At 45.5% G+C, this 22,090-nt stretch overlaps 1 protein-coding gene across 1 annotated transcript in view; it reads left to right on the top strand.

Moving 5' to 3' along the window:
* The window catches only part of LOC147625635 (uncharacterized), a 53,278-nt gene that overhangs the window by 25,810 nt on the left and 5,378 nt on the right, over positions 1 to 22,090 (top strand). Inside the window, exons 9-12 of the mRNA XM_086817156.1 lie at positions 1,688 to 1,741; positions 1,852 to 2,055; positions 3,975 to 4,100; positions 4,186 to 4,251. Coding sequence (XP_086673282.1) covers positions 1,688 to 1,741; positions 1,852 to 2,055; positions 3,975 to 4,100; positions 4,186 to 4,251 — 450 coding nt within the window. The remainder of the gene's footprint in view (positions 1 to 1,687; positions 1,742 to 1,851; positions 2,056 to 3,974; positions 4,101 to 4,185; positions 4,252 to 22,090) is intronic.

Genomic DNA, 22,090 nt, shown 5'->3' on the forward strand with positions numbered 1-22,090 from the left:
TTTTTCGGGTTTTGTTTCAAAAGGTTTCGTCCTTGAGCTAAGAAACCACGAGGTTTCGAAAAATAAATAATTTCATAAAGTATAAATACTTAAAGAACTTATAGTAGCCATCTAAAAACATAGTGTAATGATGAAAAAATGGTGTCTTCTCACACATCACGGGGAACCATCCTTATTTTGCTTGATTAGATGCCACAAGTGGTTCAATCAAGGACTCTTAAGAAATTGAAGAAGAGAAGGTAGAAATTGGGAAAGATTTAAAGACATCGAAGGATGGTGTACGATGAAAAAGGGGAAAGAAGAGAAAAGGAGAAGAAGAGTAAGGGAGAAGAAGAGGAGAGAAGAAGAGAAAGGGAGAAGAAGAGAATGAAGGAAGGAGGAGTAGAGGTGAAAGAAGTAGCAAAAGATGGAAAAGGTATGTTCCCAAGGTTGTTTCGTGTAAGCCAAGAAGTCTAGGCCGCCTTGAAGCTAATGGCAGTTGCCATCACTTGATTGCGTAAATAGAACTAATTGCTTGCAATCGTTGCATTGGATTTCACAAACTACCGGCTCCAACATATCTAGGCACAAGCCAAGTAGCATCCATGAATGTACGCGGCTCACATGCCATGAAAATTGCAAAACATTGCACACATATGTATCTGGCAACTCCGTCAAGCATGCAATCATGTGTTTCTTACACCATTGTTGCAGCCTGTTACCATATCCTTTGTCTTGCCATGCAAACATACATGGGACAGCTCCATGAGCTCCCCCACATGTTGGCAAAGTATCCACATGGCTTGGAGTGTGGTTGGCCATTATGGATCAAACAAACTAATAATCAAGCCTCACGAGATCACACCATCTTCCAACACCAAGGAAGGAAGCCTAGGCTTTGATTCCAATGTAATCTAAAAGCATGGATCTCTGAGCACTTAACTATTAATTTGATTAATCACTAAATTGACTATTGGATCTAGCCACATGTACACAATCCAGCACTAGATTGTGGCAAGAATTAGCCAAGAACATTAACACTACACTAGGGGTCAAACAAGCTTGTGGGTGATTAACGATCATTTAGTTGCTAATTACAATGTGGAAATGAGAAGAATTGAAGACATTTTTCGATATGGATTCTCCCAAATCTCACGTGAAGCATCTCCTTGGGTAGCCAAAAGACCCTCCAAGCAACCAAGAGTTCAAACTGTCGGTCTTTTACCTTAGCTAGGCCTTGTTAGGGATTTTTTTTGCAGCTTCAAGGTGGCCGTACAACACTAAGGAAACCACATTGCAATCAGGTACCTCCAAAACAATAGTCGAGATGAAATGTTCCCTCCTGCTAATACTAGGAGCTTTTGCAGGGGATAATCAAACAAGCACTCAAGCTCTATTCGTACAGCTATATGCCCCACAGTTGGGTGTACAGCTAATTTCAACATGTATCAGTGATCCATAACTTTGCATGTTTGTCATCCTACTGCAGTCTAAAGCAATTTGGCTTAAGTTTCAAGAGACTTGATAATCGTACTAGATTTACTCATGCTCTAACTGCTCTTTTGTGACACATGGTGGTTCGATATGTATTACATAGGGTTATGTCTATATGAGTGGAAATGAAAGATCTGTGTTAAGGCAAGTCTCTTAAAAAGAAATTTTATGGTTAGTGAGATAGTAGTTTACTTTGAAGGGTGATGAAGTGCAGGTGGAGTGCAGGGAGTTTCGTGAGTCCATCCTGGGAGTGATGCCCCACCGTTGGGTATGCTCTCTCTTTTTTCTTTCCCTTTCACTGTTTGTCTTTTCCTTTTTCTTTATCTACAAGTTTTGAAGCTTCTTATCTCTCACTCATGCTTTCTTGCCTCTTGACAGGAGAGGAGAGAAGACACTAAGTTCGAGCTGGCACATTTTCGCAAGCATAAAAGGAAAAATCACAAACAACTTCCTGGAAGGAAACCAGCATCAGGAGTTCATCAGCCTGATGATATACAGAAACCTGGAAAGGACAGTGGGAACAAGCTCGCAAATGTGATTAGTAAAGCAGCAGACCTAGCTTCAACTACAAAGCCAACTAAAGTAATTAAAACCTTCAGCTTTTTTCCCTTTAAAGCATGAGAGTGCAGTAATTTTTTGGTTCCACTAGGTCTCTTGCTTTATGGAGAAGCACAATTGTGCTGCAGGGGAAAACCATGGACAATAGCTTCGATCAAGAGCTTGGCTAAGACAAGAGGCAAAGTCTCCTAAGTAGGACAAAAAAAATCTGTTGGAAGCTTTCAAGGTTTATGGCTCTTCTATATTTTAGATTAAGGATTGCTCTGGTGATAGATCTACCAAAGAGCAAAAAGGAAGTAGTAGAGTTTCAGATGCCGGAAAGATAATGTAGTGTCATGTTAGGTATGTTGAAGAGGGCCTTTGTGTGGGCACACACTGTGTGCTAGGGGACATGCTGATTCTTATTTAGAAACTTTAAAGCATTTGTATTCTAATTCTGCCGCATGAGGATGCCCCTTGCTCATTGTGACGTCTTCATAGTGTCTTGCACCCAGCCGTTTTGGAGAATCAAGCGCTGAAGAAGTTTCTTGGATAGCGTTAGAATAGGAGCAGCCTTGTATAAAGATTGGTTGAGGTGACGGATTGAGCTTCCAGGATGGGTAGGGCTTTGAAATTTGGGAAGAGCATGGAAAGACTAGATTTTTAAGGAGGATGTAGGCCATGGCTTATAACATTACTAAGTGAGAATTGGGAATGAAGACACTAAAGATCAGGAATTGTTGGCGCTGTGCACGGGTGTCAAAATCTGGAAATTGTAGACCTTGTGATTAAAGTGGGGGCTGGCAAGTAGGGCCCAGTGATTGTAGCCATCCTGGCCCTTAGGCTCCCCATTTTAAGCAAGTCCCAGATTTTTTGACCAAGGCATGATGCATCCCTATTTGGAAATATAAATGCATCTTCATGGAAATACAACATCACAACACGTTTCTTTGATATTCTTGTCCAGTGCCCGAGAACTTCGTAAAATGCATGGTAAAGTGGCATCGGTTGCTGTATCATCTCTGTGCAGCACAGAGATCACTCAGGAGGTAAGTGGCATTTATGGGATGTATAGGGCAGGAGTGATCTGTTGATTAACTGGAATCCATGTAAAACTGGCATGCTAGTCTTGTCTATTACCAGAAATCACTCTTTTGAGATGTGAGTAGAAAATCATGTCTATTTCACCAGATGTACTATTTCCCATATACTGTAGTCTCATCTCTGTATGGTGACTCCAGTGAAATCATTTACCATTGGCAAGCCTCTCTGTGAGATTTGGCGTGCTTTTGTGACGTTTCTTTCATGATGTGTTTCAGTTAAGTTGCATGGGGCTGGCTAAAGTGTGGCTACTGACATGCATAGTCTATCTCAGGTCCCACAGGTGTTTCGTTGGCATTTGGGACTGGGTACATGTTCACTTGTCCATTTCTGTAGACAACCCATTCACAATTTCTAGCTTCTTGTACCTTTCTCAGACACTCTCTGAACTTATGTCTTTAGAACAAAGCTGTAGGCTACTTATGCAATCTGCTTGACCCCCACAAAGCTTAAGGTGGTGAGGTAGGTAGTTACCTTTTGGTACACTACATGAAAGTGCATTTTGTCCATGCAGAAGACTTCTTTTGGCAACAAGTGAAAGACAAGTAAAGGGGCTGACCCCTCTTTCTCATTTTCGGTTGAGGACGCAAGCAAGTCTTTTTCCCAAAATGTAAACGTACAGGCTATGATACGATACAGAATTTGCTATGGATTTCAGACTGTGTATTTTTGCAACATGACAGGACACCTACCTTATCATATGATATCTGCTAGATGCAAGCTTTTCTTTCTTTGTTGTTTCAAGATGATGCTATATGTAGACATTCTTTTCCCTTAACTTTGAAAGCTGGATGATCAATAAAGTCCCGAACAACACTTTAACGCCTAAGCACAAATGATTTGTTCATGTGCACTATTTCCAGAGGTCGCAGTATCTGCCCACCATAACTAATCACACGCAACTTTGGTGGGTACCCAATGTGTTTGTCGCACACCTCAAGGAAGGCATCGAGGCTGTCCATTTGGCTTCTGGCCGTACTGTTTGCAAGGTAAAGTGGTATCTGACTTGCCTGACGTACAACAGTCTGCAATTCTAAGCAGGAAAAACAAGCAATAAAGTGTTGCCTTTTGCAGCTTTTGCTTCAAGGAGGAGGTCTGCATGCAGATGTCAATGGAGATGGAGTTTTAGATCACGTACAGGTCAGAATAATTTGCAGTGTGTATTTTTTCCAAGAAAAATTTAAAGTTGCAGTTGTCATCTTTTCAATCAACCTCTAATGACTATAGGAGAGTCCGCTGTTAAATGCATCATGTCTTTTTTAAACTCTTTGTTTAGTATAAAAATGGTTTGTCAGATATTATATGATGGTGTTATGTGATCCAAATCATTGATAATGCTACATAAATGCAACAGAGTCTCTCGAATGTGGAGGACCCATGAAGGCAGGACAGACACTCGAGCACTTGTATCCCCGAGTGCCTCATTCAGGACTTCGAGATTTGTAGTAGGATTGAGGAGATTTGGGAGAGTCTTGATTTTCATGCTCGCTTAGCTGCAGGGGCCTGGATGTAGGACTTAGAGAGATCACCAATTTACTGCAGGAGGCGGCGCAGAGCAGACTCGCAGAGTTCAGAGAGCAGGAGAGGAGCATCCATTGGAGCTTGGCATCCCTGCAGCGTCTTCAGGAGAGTGCCCTGGACAGCCTGTGGGTTGAGGCCCAGCTGACGGCAGCCTGGGCAGAGCTGAGTTCCATCGAGGAGAGGAGGGTGGAGTACAGATATCATGCTAGAGCTTCCTTCTGGACACAGGGTCACCGGAGATTTCTTTGAGATCATAGGTCCACACAAGTGGAGGGGATGGCATCCACAGATTGCGTGGCCAGGATGGATCTATTGTCTCTGGAGTCTGATCCCCCTCAGGTTTGAGCCATTGCCACTCATTTTTTCAGATCCCTTCTTTATGGAGCCCCTCTCTCCACGCAGATGAAGGACGCAAGGGATCGGGTATGGCAGCACACGAGAGAGGTAGCCCCCCCCCCCCCCCCCCCCCCCCCCCCCCTTCCCCTTCCCCCTTTCACCATTTACCTCTGAGGAGCTGGCTGATTGCAGGCACTCCCCCGGGGCAAATACCCTGGGGAGGATGGGCTTCCCGTCTCTTTGTTTCTCTGACACTGGGATCTCATGGAAGGTGGCTTCAAAGTTGCTCTCAATGAGATTATGGCCACGGGCTTGATGCCAGAGAGGCGGACTGAGGGTTTGATCCATTTGATTCCCAAGGAGGGTGGAGACAGATTGGAGATTCGGCAGTGGAGACCCATCACCCTCCTAGGAGTCGCCTACAAAATTGTGCATGTTCTGAATGGTGGTCTTTTGACTTAGAGCATCAATAACGGGGTTATGTTTGCCACGGACATACTCAATCATGCCTCCAAACTGTTGAAAAATTTGACTCCACCTAGCTTGCCTATAACTCCATTGGGCACTAGGCATGGTATGTAACCAATTTTAGTTTTTTCCCCCTGGGAAAATGATCCTTCCATTAGTTACCAAGAAAAATAGCCATAATGGCTAGGTGCAAACTCGGCTCCATATGGGGAATGAGAATCAAGAAACATAAAAGGGGGAGGATGCTCTTCTCCTCCGACTGCCCGCTGTAGGAGGAGAAGGCTATCTCATACAATGGGGGGAGGGGGAAACAACCACACAGGTGGTCTATAGTGCCAAGTAGGCTTACCACCATTGTTAGTAAGAAAGGGACCGTGATGCTAGATTCTCAGGAAGGCCTCCCAGTGCTTTCGCATGCGGTCTCAACCACCTTGAAGCTTCCCCCACTATTCACGGAGGGTATGAATGATATCACTCCGGATGGACTCCGTAGGCAAGATGAAGGTGCCTTCGATGGCTTCGTTGCATTGAGCCCTCCAGATATGCCATGCGGCAATACTATTGCAAATCTCCTATTCTGGCTAGAACTTGGAGTCCAGTGACCAAGCACTAGAGCTGGGACTCGTATTGCAGAAATACAAAGGTGAGAGGCCTAAAGGGCTAGTCTCCCATCCTCCTCATTTGACATGATGGCCTTGGCCTTAGTGGCCCAAGCAACTATGCCCCACGTAACGGTGCGGGAGGGGGCCTAGTCCATAGTGAAGATGTGGAGAATTCGTTGCCAAATCTGCCAAGCCTTTGGGCAATCCCAAAGGCAATGACGTTGGGACTCTTGGGATAGCGGCACCTCGAACAGACTGTTGGCCTATCTCCAATGGCCACCCAAGTGCAACCACCAAGCTCCGATGTGTCAGCTTTCACAAAAAGAGAGTGATCTTTCATGGCTGAAAACTATCCCACAGCCTCTTTCAGAAATCTGAGAGAAATTGGGAAGGGAGGGCTTGGAACTGCTAGTGTCCTACTGCTGTTGGAGTGCCCTCAACCTTTGGCATCTGGATCCTACCGCCGTGCGATGTAGGCAAAAAGGGGTTCCAGGAGTCTCCTCTGTGTCATTTGGATCATGCCATGTCCACTCCCGCGGGTCCCACTGGAGGCGTGTGAGAGGTGTTGGGTTTTATGCTGTGTATGCACCCAGAGGAGTGCTAGTGATCATCAGTAGATTACTGGGGCACTTTTTACTTCAGCTAGTGGAGGTTTTTTCCCCCAGTTTAGCTTAGTTTCACTTATAAACAGTTTATAAGTGTTTTGGTCCACCCGGCACATTTTATGGCCGGACATGTGAACACATCTTTTAGGTCACTTTATTATGTGGCTATTGTACTTCATATTATTAACTGAATACACAACAAGAGTCGTGTTCTCTCTCTGCTTTCCTACGCTTGTGTTTGCAGTACCTCCAAACCCTAACCCTAACAGCTGAAAGCCTTCATTTGGTATCAGAGCCATCCGTACAGGCCATCGCCACCAGCCACCCTCGTTGTCAACTGTCCGTACGAATTCGCTGACAGCTTCTGTCCTTCGCCGTACAACTCTGCCTGCCCGTACTGTTTCACCTCTACGCAGCAAGACAAGTGCTTCCGTACAAGTCAGCGCCGCCTTCAGTACCGTACTGTACCTGCATACAGTCGACTGCAGCTGTCGTGTACCTGCTCGCCCAGCTCCGTACAGCACTAGTCGACTGTTTCCGTACTGTACTTGCTACGAGTACCCGCAGCTACCTACGACGTGTATCTGTTGTGTACCTGGTCACCCTGCTCCGTACAGTGCTCCGTACAGACCACGACTGCAGCTGTACAGTCAACGTACCTGCACAGTACAGCCGACCAGAATCTGCTACGTCAACAGTCGACTGCAGTTTCGCCTTCTGCTTCCGTACTGTACTTGCTCGCCCTGCTTCCGTACTGCTTCCGTACCGCACCTCGACTGTAGCTGATGTGTACCTGCACAGTACAGTCGACTGTACTACTGCTCAGCACAGTAGTGGTAAGCATTACATATTTTGAATTTTGGGCATTTTTATTTTCTCTGTGAAAATCTTCAGGCAGATACAGGCAGACTTTCTTGCAAAGAAAACTCTACAGGTTTCTTGCAAGGTTTTGGGTGCAGTAATTTTGGGCAATTTTTGGGCATTTTGGCACTGTGTAAGCCATTTTTGCTGCTCTACTTAGTCAGTGGTGCATTGTGTTGCACATTCAGAGGATTGAGAGTGCAGGCATATTTGGGTTAACTGTATTCAGTGGAGTACAGTTACTTTCAGGGTTCTTGCTATTGGGTTTTTTTGATACACAGGTACAACATTGTGCATTGGCATAATGGCAAATCAACAGCAGAGTGATGTATTCATGTATTTGTCTAAGGAAGACAGATTGGACGGCACGAACTACTCCTTGTGGAGTTTTATGCTGAAAAATGTGCTTGTGGCAAAAGGTCTTTGGGATTTTGTTAGTGGTGATGAACCACGTCCAGGTCCATTGGCTCCAGAGACTCCTCCCCAAGGGGGTGCTCGTGGACGAGGACAACAGGTACAGGCTCCAGGTCAGCCATTGCCTGTTCAAAGAACAAATGCTCAGAAGACATGGGATGCCAGAGATGCACAAGCCTTGTCACTCATAGCATTGTCAGTACAGAGGTCTATTATACCTCATATTCATTCAGCTGGCTCTTCACAGAATGCATGGGTGACTTTGGAGCAGATGTATGCTGCTCGTAATGAGGCTCGGATCTCATTTTTGAAAAGGGAGCTGGAAAATCAGAAAATGAATGAAGGAGATGATATGTCTAGCCAACAAGCTGTAGGATTTGAGAGAGCAACTCATCAATGTGGATGAGATTATTCCTGAGACACAGCTTGTGTCCACCATCTTGCACTCTTTGCCAAGATCTTACTTGGCTTTTCATACCTCTTTGAACCTCAGCATGAGGAATGCTGTTGAACCCCTCAAGTATCAGGAACTTGTTGCTCTCTTGCTACAAGAAGAGCAAATGAGGAAGAATATGAATATGAACACAAGTGCTGAACAAGCATTTACTATAGGTCAAAAGGGGAAAGGCAAATCTCAGCCAAAGAGTTCAAATCAGAATTCAAGTGATGGTGGTTCATCTCAGGATACCAAGAAAAGTGATGGACAGCCCAAGAAGAAGGGCAAATGCCATTACTGTAAGAAGCCAGGTCACTACATCACAGAGTGTAGAAAGAGGATTGCCAAAGAGAAGGCAAAGGAATCTGGGATGTCTGTAAATGATGCCTCTAAAGCTCCTCCAGAGACTGCTTCTTTTGTTGAGGAGAGGGATTACTGTTTCTATACATGCAGCTATGATGCCTCTTGGTCTTCACAGGCACTCAGTATGACAGAGCATGCATGTACTTGGTATTTTGATAGTGGTGCTTCAAAGCATATCACATCTCACAGGGATTTGTTTTGTCATGTCGGCCCTGCCCCTGTTGGCAAAACTGTTCAGTGTGCCAACAATGCTTCATATCCAGTTCGTGGCATTGGGGAGATTCAGCTCACAGCCATTGATGGCTCTATTCTTCGCCTTACAGATGCCTTATATGTACCAGGGATAAAGAAGAATTTGTTGTCCATTTCTTCTTTGGCACATTGTGGTATGCAAGTCCACTTTGATGATGATAAATGCATGGTCAGAGACAAAGCTAATGCTTTGACCTTGATGCTTACTGGTACATTATGTCATGGACTTTATCAGTTGGATGCATTTTAGCCAGTGGATCAGTCTGCTTATAATGCATTCACTCTTACTCCAGCTATGGTTGATACGGAGTTATGGCATGCTCGCATGGGGCATGTAAATTTTGGTAGTCTTATGCTTATGCAGCGACATAACATGTTTACAGACCTACCTCTCATGGAGAGGCCTCCAGATCACATTTGTGAAGGATGTATTTTGGGAAAAATGCATCTGTTTTCCTTCCCACGTGATCAGGCTCTACGAGCAACTGCAAAGTTGCAGCTTATACACAGTGATCTTTGTGGTCCCATGCAGACGAAGTCATTAGGAGGTTGCTTCTATTTTGCTACATTTATTGATGACTTCTCTCGTATATGCTGGGTCTATCCTTTGACACAGAAATCACAGGTATATGCTGAAACAGAATCAGGATGCAAGGTTAAGACTCTCCGTTCTGACCGAGGAGGGGAATATATGTCACACATGTTGAATTCCTTTCTTGAGAGTAGAGGTATAAAACATCAGTTTACTACTCCTTATACTCCACGGCAGAATGGGGTTGCAGAAAGGAAGAATCGGCCACTCATGGAGATGGCCAGATGTATGCTAAAGGCAAAGAGGCCACCACATATCTTTTGGGTGGAAGCTGTCATGTGTGCTTGTCATATTTTGAATCGATGTCCCACAAAGGCATTGGTTTCCATTACTCCTTTTGAGGCTTGGCGTGGCCGCAAGCCTTCGGTATCACATTTTCGTATCTTTGGGTGTCTTGCATATGCACACATACCCAAAGAGTTGAGGAGGAAGTTGGATGATAAAGCCACAAAATGCATTTTTGTTGGGTATAGCCGTGAGAGCAAGGGCTACCGGTTATATGACCCACTATCCAAGAAGATATTCACTAGTCGGGATGTGATTTTTGATGAAAAATCAGAAATATCCATGGCTGGTTTTGATGCAAATCAGGCTGATGTGTTTGAAGGTCTACTACCTATGCAGTTTCATTCCACAGTTGGTGATCCAACTCATGAGGGTACAGGACAGCCAGCAAATCATGAAGATGGTGCGGAAATTCAGCAGCAAATTGAGCCAGAAGCTGAACCAAATATGGGGCAGCAGGCACCACAGGTCAGACACATACCTAGATGGTCTTTGAGGACATTACAGGACAGCCATCTAGAGGGTCCTCTTGCTGGTCGTACTCGTAGGGAGACACGGACCAATGAGCATGCACACATCATGGATTTGAATATGGTTATGGCAGCCAGTTTACAGGATGATGATGAGCCTGATTCATTTGTGGATGCACGAGACAATGTGCATTGGAACAAAGCCATGCAGGATGAGCTTGATTCTATTAAAAGGAATCAAACATGGGATTTGGTTGATCTGCCCAAAGGCAAGAAAGCAATTGGTACTAAATGGGTCTATAAGTTGAAAATACATGCGGATGGATCCATTGATAGGTACAAAGCCCGTCTAGTTGCAAAGGGCTATGCACAGAAGAAGGGCATTGATTATGAGGAGACATTTGCTCCTACATCCCGTATGTCGACACTTAGGTGTGTCATTGCATTGGCTGCACATCGTGGTTGGGTTGTTCACCAGTTGGACATAAAGATTGCTTTCCTACATGGGGACCTCGAGGAGGAAGTTTATGTATATCAGCCCATAGGTTTTGCAGAACATGGTCATGAAGGGAAAGTATGCAGGCTAAAAAAGGCCTTGTATGGTTTGAAACAAGCTCCACGAGCTTGGTATGCAAAGATCGATGCTTTCCTACTCACTCAAGGATTTGTGAACAGTCCATCAGAAGCCACCTTGTATGTAAAGAAAGAAGAGACAGATCTGCTGTCATCAGTCTTTATGTAGATGATCTCTTGCTCATGGGATCTAATGATGACAAAATTTCAGCTTTTAAAGAGATACTGCAACAGGCATTTGACATGTCTGATTTGGGGCTTGTACACTACTATTTGGGCATACAGTTTGTGCAGGATAACAGAGGCATTGGGTTGTTGCAATCTCGGTATGTTGCTAAACTTCTGGAGAAGTTTAAATTTTAGGATTGCAAGCCTATCAGCACTCCTATGGAGCCAGGGATGAAACTGTCACTACAAGATGACAGTATTTCCTTTGATGCCACTACATATGCTCAGGCTGTTGGGTGCCTTATTTACTTGTGTACTACACGGCCAGATATTCAGTATGCAGTCTCTCAGTTGAGCAGATTCATGCACAGCCCGCGGTTGTCACATTGGCAAGCTGTGAAGCGTGTATTTCGATATTTGCAGGATACCTTGTCTCTTGGATTGCTTTATCCTGAGGGGGGTGACATGCAGTTATACGCTTACAGTGATTCAGATTGGGCTGGTGATTTTGATACCAGACATTCCACTAGTGGAAATTGTTTCTTTCTTGGCTCTTCATGCATTTCTTGGCTAAGCAAGAAACAGACCACAGTGGCCACTTCGTCTTGTGAGGCAGAGTACAGAGCAGCCTACACTACTACTGTTGAGTGTGTTTGGCTGCGTCGTCTCATGACTGATATGGATATTTCAGTGGAGGAGCCTACACCTATCTATACTGATAGTCAGAGTGCCATTGCTGTGGCCAGGAATCCTGTGTTTCATGCTCGCACGAAACACATTGAGATTCACGATCATTTTGTTCGGGAGAGACTCCGGGCAGGTGATATCAGTCTGATCTACTGTCCTATAGATCAGAATGTGGCAGACATCTTCACCAAGGTATTACCACGTCCGAAATTCGAAGCATTCCGCACTGCTTTGAATTTGTTTCCTTTTGGTGGATGATGTACAGTGATCACATATCACTCCAGGGGGGTTTGTTGGGTTTTATGCTGTGTATGCACCCAGAGGAGTGCTAGTGATCATCAGTAGATTACTGGGGCACTTTTAACTTCAGCTAATGGAGGTTTTTTCCCCCAGTTTAGCTTAGTTTCACTTATAAACAGTTTATAAGTGTTTTGGTCCACCCGGCACATTTTATGGCCGGACATGTGAACACATCTTTTAGGTCACTTTATTATGTGGCTATTGTACTTCATATTATTAACTGAATACACAACAAGAGTTGTGTTCTCTCTGCTTCCCTACACTTGTATTTGCAGTACCTCCAAACCCTAACCCTAACAGCTGAAAGCCTTCAGGACGGCCCTCCCAAATCCGCAAACGCTAGAGTCTCTCTAGAGCCACCTTGGCTGGTGGAGGGTCTGTGCCACTCATGCGCATGGAAACCAATCACCCTCACCCTCTGCAAGTTGCATCCCCTGAAATCCTCCATAGGGGACTCTGCTCTCTCAAGTATGCCATGAGGTCCATGTAATGTAGCAAAACTAAGGTCCAAAATATGTAAATAACGGGCCATGGGCAAGGCTACTATAAATAGGCCCTTGGGTTCATTGTAGGGATCTTTTTGATCATTCATATCTTGGACACTTATATGTACTCTTGGCTCCTTTCATGGTCTAGGGCTCATGGCAAGCTTGATAGCCATCCTCATGGTAAGAGGTTAAATCACTAAGGCCTTATGCCCATACTTTCTTTGCTACATGTGCATGTGGATTTCTTCTCTTTACATCATAATCACATGGATTTCTCATATGTTTTTAATGCTCATCACATGGATGCTAGATTTGGACTTTATGTGTTGATTTCTTTGATATTTGGTCTAGATCCATTTCAATTGGTATCAGAGCTTTGATTTTGATCCATTTCACTTGGTATCAGAGCTTTGATTTTGATCCACTTCCATGAAATTTCTTGAAAATCTTTTAAGTTTTCTTGATTTTCTTGATAAAGAAGATGGTGAGATTTTATAAATTTTGTCTCATCTAGAAATTTTTCTAAGGTTTTTGGACAATAATTTGGCACTGGATCAATCTTTTGGACCAAATCTGAGCACATGATTAAATTTTAAAAGATTGTGGACCAAATTTGAACTAAGCGGAAGTGATTAGTGAGAATTTTTTGTTAATTATGTTTTTACTTTCTCTTCCACTTTTCTTCAAGCTTTCCATGGCTAGGGTTCATCACACAATAGCTGTTTCCACACACGGGCACATCTTTAGTAACACATAGAGCACCATTTTGAGGTATTTTTGAAGCTCGGAATTTTTTATTTTTCTCCCTCTTCCCATGAGCCAAGAAACCCTAAAGATGGTGATCTCAAGCTTCTATAGGGTTCAAGATCCATCATATACACTATCTACTAGCATTAGAGCCTACTCTTGAGATTAGTTATTGTATTTTGCTTCTCCAAAGACCCTAGGGGGCTTGCGGCGATTTCAGCCTGTGAGGGGATTTCTTTTGATTCAATCAATTGCTTGGTGCAAGAAATGAAGACTTCCATAGCTTAGCTATAGTATTGGGAGCTCAAAGAAGACATTCTTGATAATTCTCATGGAGTTTTGGAGTTCTTGGAGCTTTCTTGAAGAGGGCCAAAACAGAGAATGGGCTTCACAAATCTACACAAAAAGGCGGAAGAGGCATATTATTCTCTGAACCTTTGAAAAGTACTAGGATCATGAGTTTGTAGAATCCTTAAAAATGCGACAAGACATAGTGACCAAGACAAGACACAGTGACCAAAAATATAAATGAAAATGACTAATGGCAATAACCAAAATCTAGACAATGACAATGACCAATGGCCTTTTACAAAATTCTAGACAAAATCACGGCTAAAAATCCATCACATCCTCATGAGGAGCTGGTGGACCTCTATGCCAATCATAATTCACTAGTAATTCCACCAACATGTAATGGTCTATAAATTTTTTACTTTCCATTGTTTCTTGCACTATTAGAAAGCTAGTTATGTGGTGAGGGTACTTTGGCATTTGGTGGAGAGGCTAAGGGGAGAATGTCTTGAATCCGGTGTGCCATGAGTGTCTTGGAAAAGTGGTACATTGGAGGATTAGGTACATGGAGTGAAGACATGGCTTGCCGTTGGATTTTAAACTTTGGTAAGAGGGTGAGAATGCTTGGCCGGGAGATCAGCAAACAAAAGCTCTACACCGACTTATCTCAAAAGCTCTACACCGACTTCACTCAATCCAATCAAGTGGAAATGGTTTCAAGGATACTTGCCAATGCACTTGGCAATCAATGGTTCACAATATGGCTACGCAAGGATGCATAGTTGATCTTTTTGGTTGCATTGGATTAGGTTGTATTGATTGAGATTCGCTTCCAAATGCAACAAAGTTATGGTAAATGTTTTCAAAAGTGAGTCAAGATGCATTGAAAGAATGCCAATTGGATGCCACATGATGCTATGGGTATGCCGGAATGCATTGGTGCCAAGGGTATGCAAAGGGGATGCTTGCGGTTGACATTTGGGCATAATCTATAGATTTTGCAAAAGTGTAATTCAATCCGAGAGGTTTTGGACTGACCCAAATTGGACACCGAGATCTTAACTTGTATCTCTTTCGAGAACGCGGTTTGGTTACGTTGATCATCCTTTATGTGGATGACCTCATTCTCACTGGCAGTCATGTGGAGCACATTGCAGTGATGAAGACTGTCAAATCCCCATAGGATCTCCTCGTAGAACGCTCCTGGTATAAGACTTGAAACCTGCAAACAAAACCAAGCAAACGTGAAGGGGGTGCAGGCCTGACTCACCTCCCAACCTTGACAACCGTGGGCAAGCCCACAAGTCTTGGCTGTCCCCACCGAGCCACGAGCTGAGCTAACTAGATGGACGTACTGACCAATCTCTACCTCGTGACGTCCCATACCGCCACGAAGCTACCCTCGCGGGCCTCGAGACTGTTACTGGCCTCGGCTTCATAAAGCAGGTGCACGTCTTCACTAGATCCAGGCTCGTGACCATAGAGCTCTTACAAAGACACGCGAGACTCTATGAACTATTGACTAACCTTGGCCACCCTTTTATAGGCTCTTGGCCGGTCACCGGACGTTCACACTTGGGTGCCCGCCCGTCCATACTTGGGTGCCCGTGTTAGTCTATCCCTAGCCCAGCTTGCCAATCAGCCTGTCTAGCTCCAAGCTTCCCCAAACCTCGAAGCTAGTCTTGTGTGCGTGTAGCACACGGTAGATACACAGTGTGCACATGACATACTCCCCTTCCTCTAAGAGCTCACTCCTGAGCTCACTAAAAAGCCAGGATAATCCCTTTGAAGGGTAGTCAATGTCTCCTATTTGGCGTCCTCCTCAACACGATCCTTTCACTTGATCTTGTATTCCGTGATAAGTGTATTACGCAATCGTCTTTCACGAAATCCAAGAATCTTTTCAGGTTCGTGTGGAACAAATGTCATATTCTCGATATCTATAATTTCTTGAGGAGTAACTAACTGGTCTATTCCACCCAGTACTTCCTTAAGTCTACTGACATGAAATACAGGATGAACTTTCACATGAGAAGGCAAATCCAATTCATATGCGACTGAACCAATCCGTCGTGTAATACGAAATGGTCCATAGTATCCTAGGGGACAATTTCAGAGATCGACTTGTCCGTAAAGTCTCGGAATCTTTCGGAACTCGCAAATACACCATCGTTCCTTTAGAGAACTCTCTGGGTGGATGATGTCTATTAGAATAAAATCTCTCTATCTTGAGCACTTCTAATAGATTCTTTCGTAACTTACTTCTAATAGATTCTTTTGTAACTTGTAACATTTCTTGCATATCTTGCAAAAAATTACGTGCTGCATCATGTTGAAGTCCTGAAAATCCCAGTGTAAGAGGTGATCCATGTTGAAAACCATACATAAGCATGAAAGGACTAAAACCTGTACTCGTATACTTAGTACTATTATATGCAAATTCTAACATAGGAAGATAATCCTCCCATGAACTCTGTCTTTTGGAGAGATATGCTCGAAGCATATCCTCCAAAATCTGATTCACTCTTTCAGTTTGGCCATCAGATTGAGGATGATCTGAGGAACTCAAATTCAAAGTTGTTTTCAACTTCTCAAAAACAAGTCTCCAAAAGTCACTTGTAATTTTAGAGTCCCTATCACTGACTATGTCCTGCGGTAACCCGTACAGTCTAAACAATTGCTCGATAAACTGCCGTGCTAATTGCGTAGCTGTAATTGTAACTGTCAAATCCCCCCATAGAATCTCCTTGTAGAACGCTCCTGGTTTAAGACTCGAATCCTGCAAACAAAACCAATCAAACGTGAAGGGGGTGTAGGCCTAACTCACCTCCCAACCTTGACAGCCGTGGGCAAGCCCACAAGTCTTGGCTGTCCCCACCGAGCCACGAGCTGAGCTAACTAGATGGACGTACCGACCAATCTCTACCTCGTGACGTCCCATACCGCCACGAAGCTACCCTTGCGGGCCTGGAGACTGCTGCTGGCCTCGGTTGCATAAAACAGGTGCACGTCTGCACTAGATGTAGGCTCTTGACCATAGAGCTCTCACAAAGACATGCGAGACTCTATGAACTATTGACTAACCTTGGCCACCCTTTTATAGGCTCTTGGCCGGTCACCGAGCGTTCACACTTGGGTGCCTGCCGTCCATACTTGGGCCGCCCGTTAGTCTAACCCTAGCCCAGCTTGCCAATCAGCCTGCCTAGCTCCAAGCTTCCCCAAACCTCGAAGCTAGTCTTGTGTGCGTGTAGCACACGGTAGATACACACTGTGCACATGAGACTAGCTTCGAGGTTTGGGGAAGCTTGGAGCTAGGCAGGGTGATTGGGGAGCTGGGCTAGGGATAGACTAACGGGCGGGCACCCAAGTATGGACTCTTGGCCGGTCATCGGGCGTTCACACTTGGGCGGCCGCCCGTCCATACTTGGGTGCCCGCCCGTTAGTTCCCTAGCCCAGCTCGCCAATCAGCTTGCCTAGCTCCAAGCTTCCCCAAACCTCGAAGCTAGTCTTGTGTGCGTGTAGCACAAAGTAGATACCAACTGTGCACATGACAAAGATTGCTTTCTCAAAGAAGTTTGAGATGACCGACTTAGGCTTACTCCACTTCTTCTTTGAATTGGAGATCTGGCAGACCCAGAGGGGGTTCTTTGTCTCTCAGCAGCGGTATGTCCATGAGTTGCTTGAGGCCTTTGGAATGGAGAACTGCAAGCTACCACGTAACCGATGAACCCGAACACGAAGCTTACAGCGAATGATCCTTGTGAGCCGGCTGATGCCTCTCTGTATCGGAAGTTGGTTGGTTCATTGATCTGGTTACTGAACACCAGATTGGACTCGAGCTTTCCTGTGGGACTGTTGAGCACGTTCATGCAGATGCCTTTGAAGCCTCATTGGGACGTAGGATTGTGGATCTTGCGGTATCTGCAGGGTACGAAGGATCTTGGACTCTTCTACGACACTAGAGAGGAAACGAAGGACCTAGTCCGACTCCAAGGCTAGAGTGACTCAGATTGGGGAGGAGATCCAGACATGAGAAGATCTACATTAAGCTACAGTTTTACCCTCGGCTCAGGAGCTATTTCATGGAGCAGCAAGAGGCAGCCAACTATTGCCTTGTCGTCTATAGAGGCAGAGTACCGGGCTGCTTGTGGTGCTGCTTGCGAGGTTGTGTGGTTGTGGAGGTTGCTTGGCGAGATTGGGTTTCCACAGAAGGAGTCCACGGTCATCCAGTGTGATAGCCAGAGCTGTATTGCTATTACTCGGAACCCAGTCTCCCATGCCCGGACCAAGCACATAGAGATACAATATCACTTTGTTCGTTAGAAGATTTTGGGTGGTGACATCTTGGTTCTTTATTTTTCGGTAGAGGACAATGCGGCGGATCTCTTCACAAAGTCTTGACCTCGGGCTATGCTCTGGCAGTACTCCGGGTCACTGGGGTTGGTTCCACATCCAAGAGCTGAGAGGGGGTGTTAGCAGTCATCTCCTGTCTGTACATTACAACAGGGCTTCTGTTGTGGGTGTGCCCGCCCAGTTTTGGTGTTCCTCCATTTTTCCTCACTCTCTATATATTTTCCCATTCTTTTCTGAGTGTGGGAGGCATGTCGGCTGTATTAGATGCTGGCCGACTGCTGAGTTGATACACGACCTGTTGTGTAGCACTGGTCGACTGCTGGATACCTGGCCGACCCGCTTTTTGCTGGTCGTGGGCTACTATTATTGGTCGTGAGCACATATGCTGCTTTCGGCCTATTTTGGGCTGGCCGACCAGCAGCCTGGGGCCATATAAAATGGTCCCTTGCCCCCCACGCTTGCCATTGTATGTTTCGGGATTTTCTTGTGTGTAGATTGCAGAGTTACACAGCTTCTCTCTCTCACCTTCATCTGCGTTTTGCTCTCTACAGTAGTTGTCTTCATTTCCGTTGTGCATTCTAACACTTTCATGGAGATGGCCTTTCATGGTTGAGCTTGATAGCCATCCTTGTGGTGAGAGGTTAAATCACTTAGGCCTTATGCACATATCTTTTTTGCTACATGTGCATGTGGATTTACATCATAATCACATGGATTTCTCATATGTTTTTGATGCTCATCAAATGGATGCTAGATTTGGACTTCATGTGTTGATTTCTTTGATATTTGGTCTAAGATCCATTTCAGTCCAATAGAGAAGGTGAGTAAGACGGAGCTCTTATCCGCGCTAGACTGCCAAAGGTATGTCATGCTTGGTGAACATACCCAACCACTGTAGGGCCGGCCGGGGGGGGGGGGGGGGTGTTGGGGTTCGTGATCAGGGCCAGCCACTCCAGAGGGATGGAAGAGTCGATGTCGAGGCTGAGTCTGTCGCTACCTCGGATCCCAATAAGCCTCCTCTCCTAGGCCTTTGGAGACAACTGTCTGAATGTAAGCCAATCTCCAAGTGACCTAGCGGGACCCGTGCTCAAAGCTCCCCACGATACGTGCAGGTGAGCCCCCAACATGTGACCATTGGGCAAATGGACGAGGGGGTTCCAAATCAGAGGTTGTCGAAGACGCTTCTTAGATGCACCAGGAGTGGACTGTTGAAGGGCCGGCCTGAGATGATCCCAAGCACGCAAGAGACTGGCTGCAAATCTATCCTCAAATGTAGGGCTAACGCCACGAGCCCCATCTAGGTGAAGATCCATCGTGTACTCTAGGGCCAAGGGCCTCGCAAAATCGGGTGCGTGTGGAGATCCTAGCTAGGAGGAAGTTCTTTTGGGCGATGAGCAATGCCAATTACCACAGATTAACTATGCGCAAGCATACAATGTCCTAGAAACTCGCGAAGCTCAAGAGATCCTACATGAGAACACACTCTGGCGTCCCATACCACCAGAGCACACCCTACATAAAACCAAAGACCTCTAAAAATTTAAATTTTATTAAGTAATGTTTTTTTTTAAAGTACGAAAAAATATAAGTTTCATGACTTTAGGTTTGTGAAGAGACCATTCTTGGATCCACCAATGTGTGTGCAAATTCAAACTTGAATCCCAATGAGGCATAGCTTGCTTACACCACTGGACAACCTCATGGTCATCTATTGGTGAAGGCATGGAGCACCCATTGACTTGGGCTTTGACGTCATCCTCCCTTCAACCTTGTGGGAGACTCGATAACATGCTCCTGAGCAGCTTGCAGCTGTGCAACTGGTGGTGGATAAAATCCAAGCCATCCTGGTAGCTTCATGTGCTCAAAGTTACCATTGTTGACCGAGTCTATGTCATTACTATCGACGGACTTCATTGAGTTACTGCCCACTGATTCCACATAAATACTACCTTTTGAATCCATAAAGTTTGGCCAGACTCGTGTACTTTTTTTTTGGAAAAAAGCAGTAGTTAAAGGTGAGGATTTGTGGATAGGAAAGAAGTGAAAGGTTAAAGCAAAAAAAAAAACTTATAAGGTAGATGAGAAAGGTGCTACGAGGTAAGAGAACTTGCAGCTTGCTGTCGATAGAGATTGCTCTTGGAGTTAGTGTAGATGGCCCCTTTTCACAAAGACAGGACTTGCTGGGGCTTGAGAGAAAAAAAAAAACATGCAAACTTTAATCATAAAAGCACTGTTTGTCAGAATATGCAGCGGAGATGATGACCAAATCTGGGAACACAAGAGCAAAAAACGCAGGCAGAAAAACAGCACAAGAGAGAGAGAGATGTAGGCGTGTAACTCTGCTCTATATACACAAGAAGATCTCGAGGAATGATACAAAATGAGGTATGGGGGCTGAGGACCTATATATACTCCCCTAGAGGGCAGTCGGCCAGCTTCAGGAAAGCCCACGACTGAGAAAAATGTCCACGACTGCTGAAAATAGCAGTCGGCCAGCTACAGATGCCTACGCCTAGTCAGAACAAGTCGGCCAGCACTCTGACAGCCCACGACTGATGTAGATCCAGTCGGCCAGCTTCAGAGTGCTCCTGGCATCACCTGGCAGCCCTCCCAAGCCTCAGAAAAGTGGGAAAAAATAGGGGAAAAATACGGAGTGTGGGGAAAAATGGGAAAACACCTCATAAGGGCGGGCACACCCACAACAAAGGCCCTGGTGTATAAATCTAGACAGGAGATGACTTCTAACACCCCCTCTCAGCTCCTGGCTGTGTAACCAACCACTGGGAGCTGGGGTGCCGCCTGAGCAAATCCTGAGAGCGACTTCGTGAAGAGGTCCACCGTACTGTCCTCCGTCGAACAGAACTCCAGCAAGATGTCATCAGCAACGATGTGTTCACGAACAAAGTGCCTCTGGATGACCGTGGGTTCCTCCAGTGGAAGCCCAAACCTGCAATGTAACCTCCTCCTGCTCCGTAAAACTGCTCCTGGGCCTGAAGTAGATCCCCTCGTGTCCGAATCTCCTCCCCAAACCGAGTCACTCCAACCGTGGAGTCGGACTCCATCCAACAATCCCCCTCCTGTGTACAAGAGTCCATGATCCTTCGCATGCCGCAGAAACCACAGGAAACGCAATCCTGGCTCCCAGAGAGACATCTGCAACCAAGAGCTCAACTGCCTCATCAGGAAGCTCCCGTCCAATCTGGTGTCCATCAACCAGATCCATGAACCATACAGCTTCTGAATCACAAAGACATCACACTGCTCACAAGGATCAACACCTGTTACGGTGCACAAACAAGTCCTGGAAGCCTGATGAAACCTGTCAACCACCCCCTCTGAATCCGAAACCTCAAAGCCTGGAGAAATCACCTCCTTCTGCAAGTAATCACCTGCTACCTGCGTGGCTTTCCGAAAGGTCCCCGTGGAAAGAACATCCTCAACTACTGGAGGTTCTATGTCCCGAACACTACGAGACATCAGAGCATAAGTGACCTGTTCAGCTTCCTCTGACTCACGAACACAAGAACTACCAACCTCAGTACTGGAAAGTTCCTGCCAACTGCTGCCATCTACTGGCAAGCTATCCACCATCTGGTCCCGGAAAGCCTGTACCTGCAGCGTATCCACACTTGAGTAGCCATTACCAGACTGCCACTCATCACAGCCCTGAGGACCTGGGAGAGAGAGTGCTGAAAGCCTGTAGACTCCATTCTCCACTCCACCTTCCCAAACCACTTGGCCTGTTGCTTTGTCCCGGAGAGCAACAAAATGCTCATCAAACTCCACCCGTACGCCAGTCTTGCAAACCTGATGCACTGACAACAGATGAAAACCAAGTGCCGGAACATACAACACCTGGGAGGAATGCTTCCCCCCTCTGTCATCGGGAACTATCTCCATCCTGCCCTCACTGTGAACTGGGATAGTGGACGTATCCCCAGTAAGAATATGACCAGAAAGCCTGCAGAGATCCTGTAAACCGGAACGGGAAGGAGTCATGTGCCTGGAAGCACCACTATCGAGAATCCACTCCCTAGTATCCGTTGCGGAGAGTCCTCCAATCTCCTCCCTGCCTGAAGAAAATGAAGCATCGGTGTCCATCACCTCCAGGTGCACAAAAGCCGGAGTCTTCATGATTGCTGAGGAGTCTTCACCCTTCTCGGTCTT

Source organism: Cibotium barometz, chromosome 23, assembly GCF_041138505.1.
Source record: "Cibotium barometz isolate CiBa-2024 chromosome 23, ASM4113850v1, whole genome shotgun sequence".
In the NCBI taxonomy this organism is placed as follows: domain Eukaryota; kingdom Viridiplantae; phylum Streptophyta; class Polypodiopsida; order Cyatheales; family Cibotiaceae; genus Cibotium; species Cibotium barometz.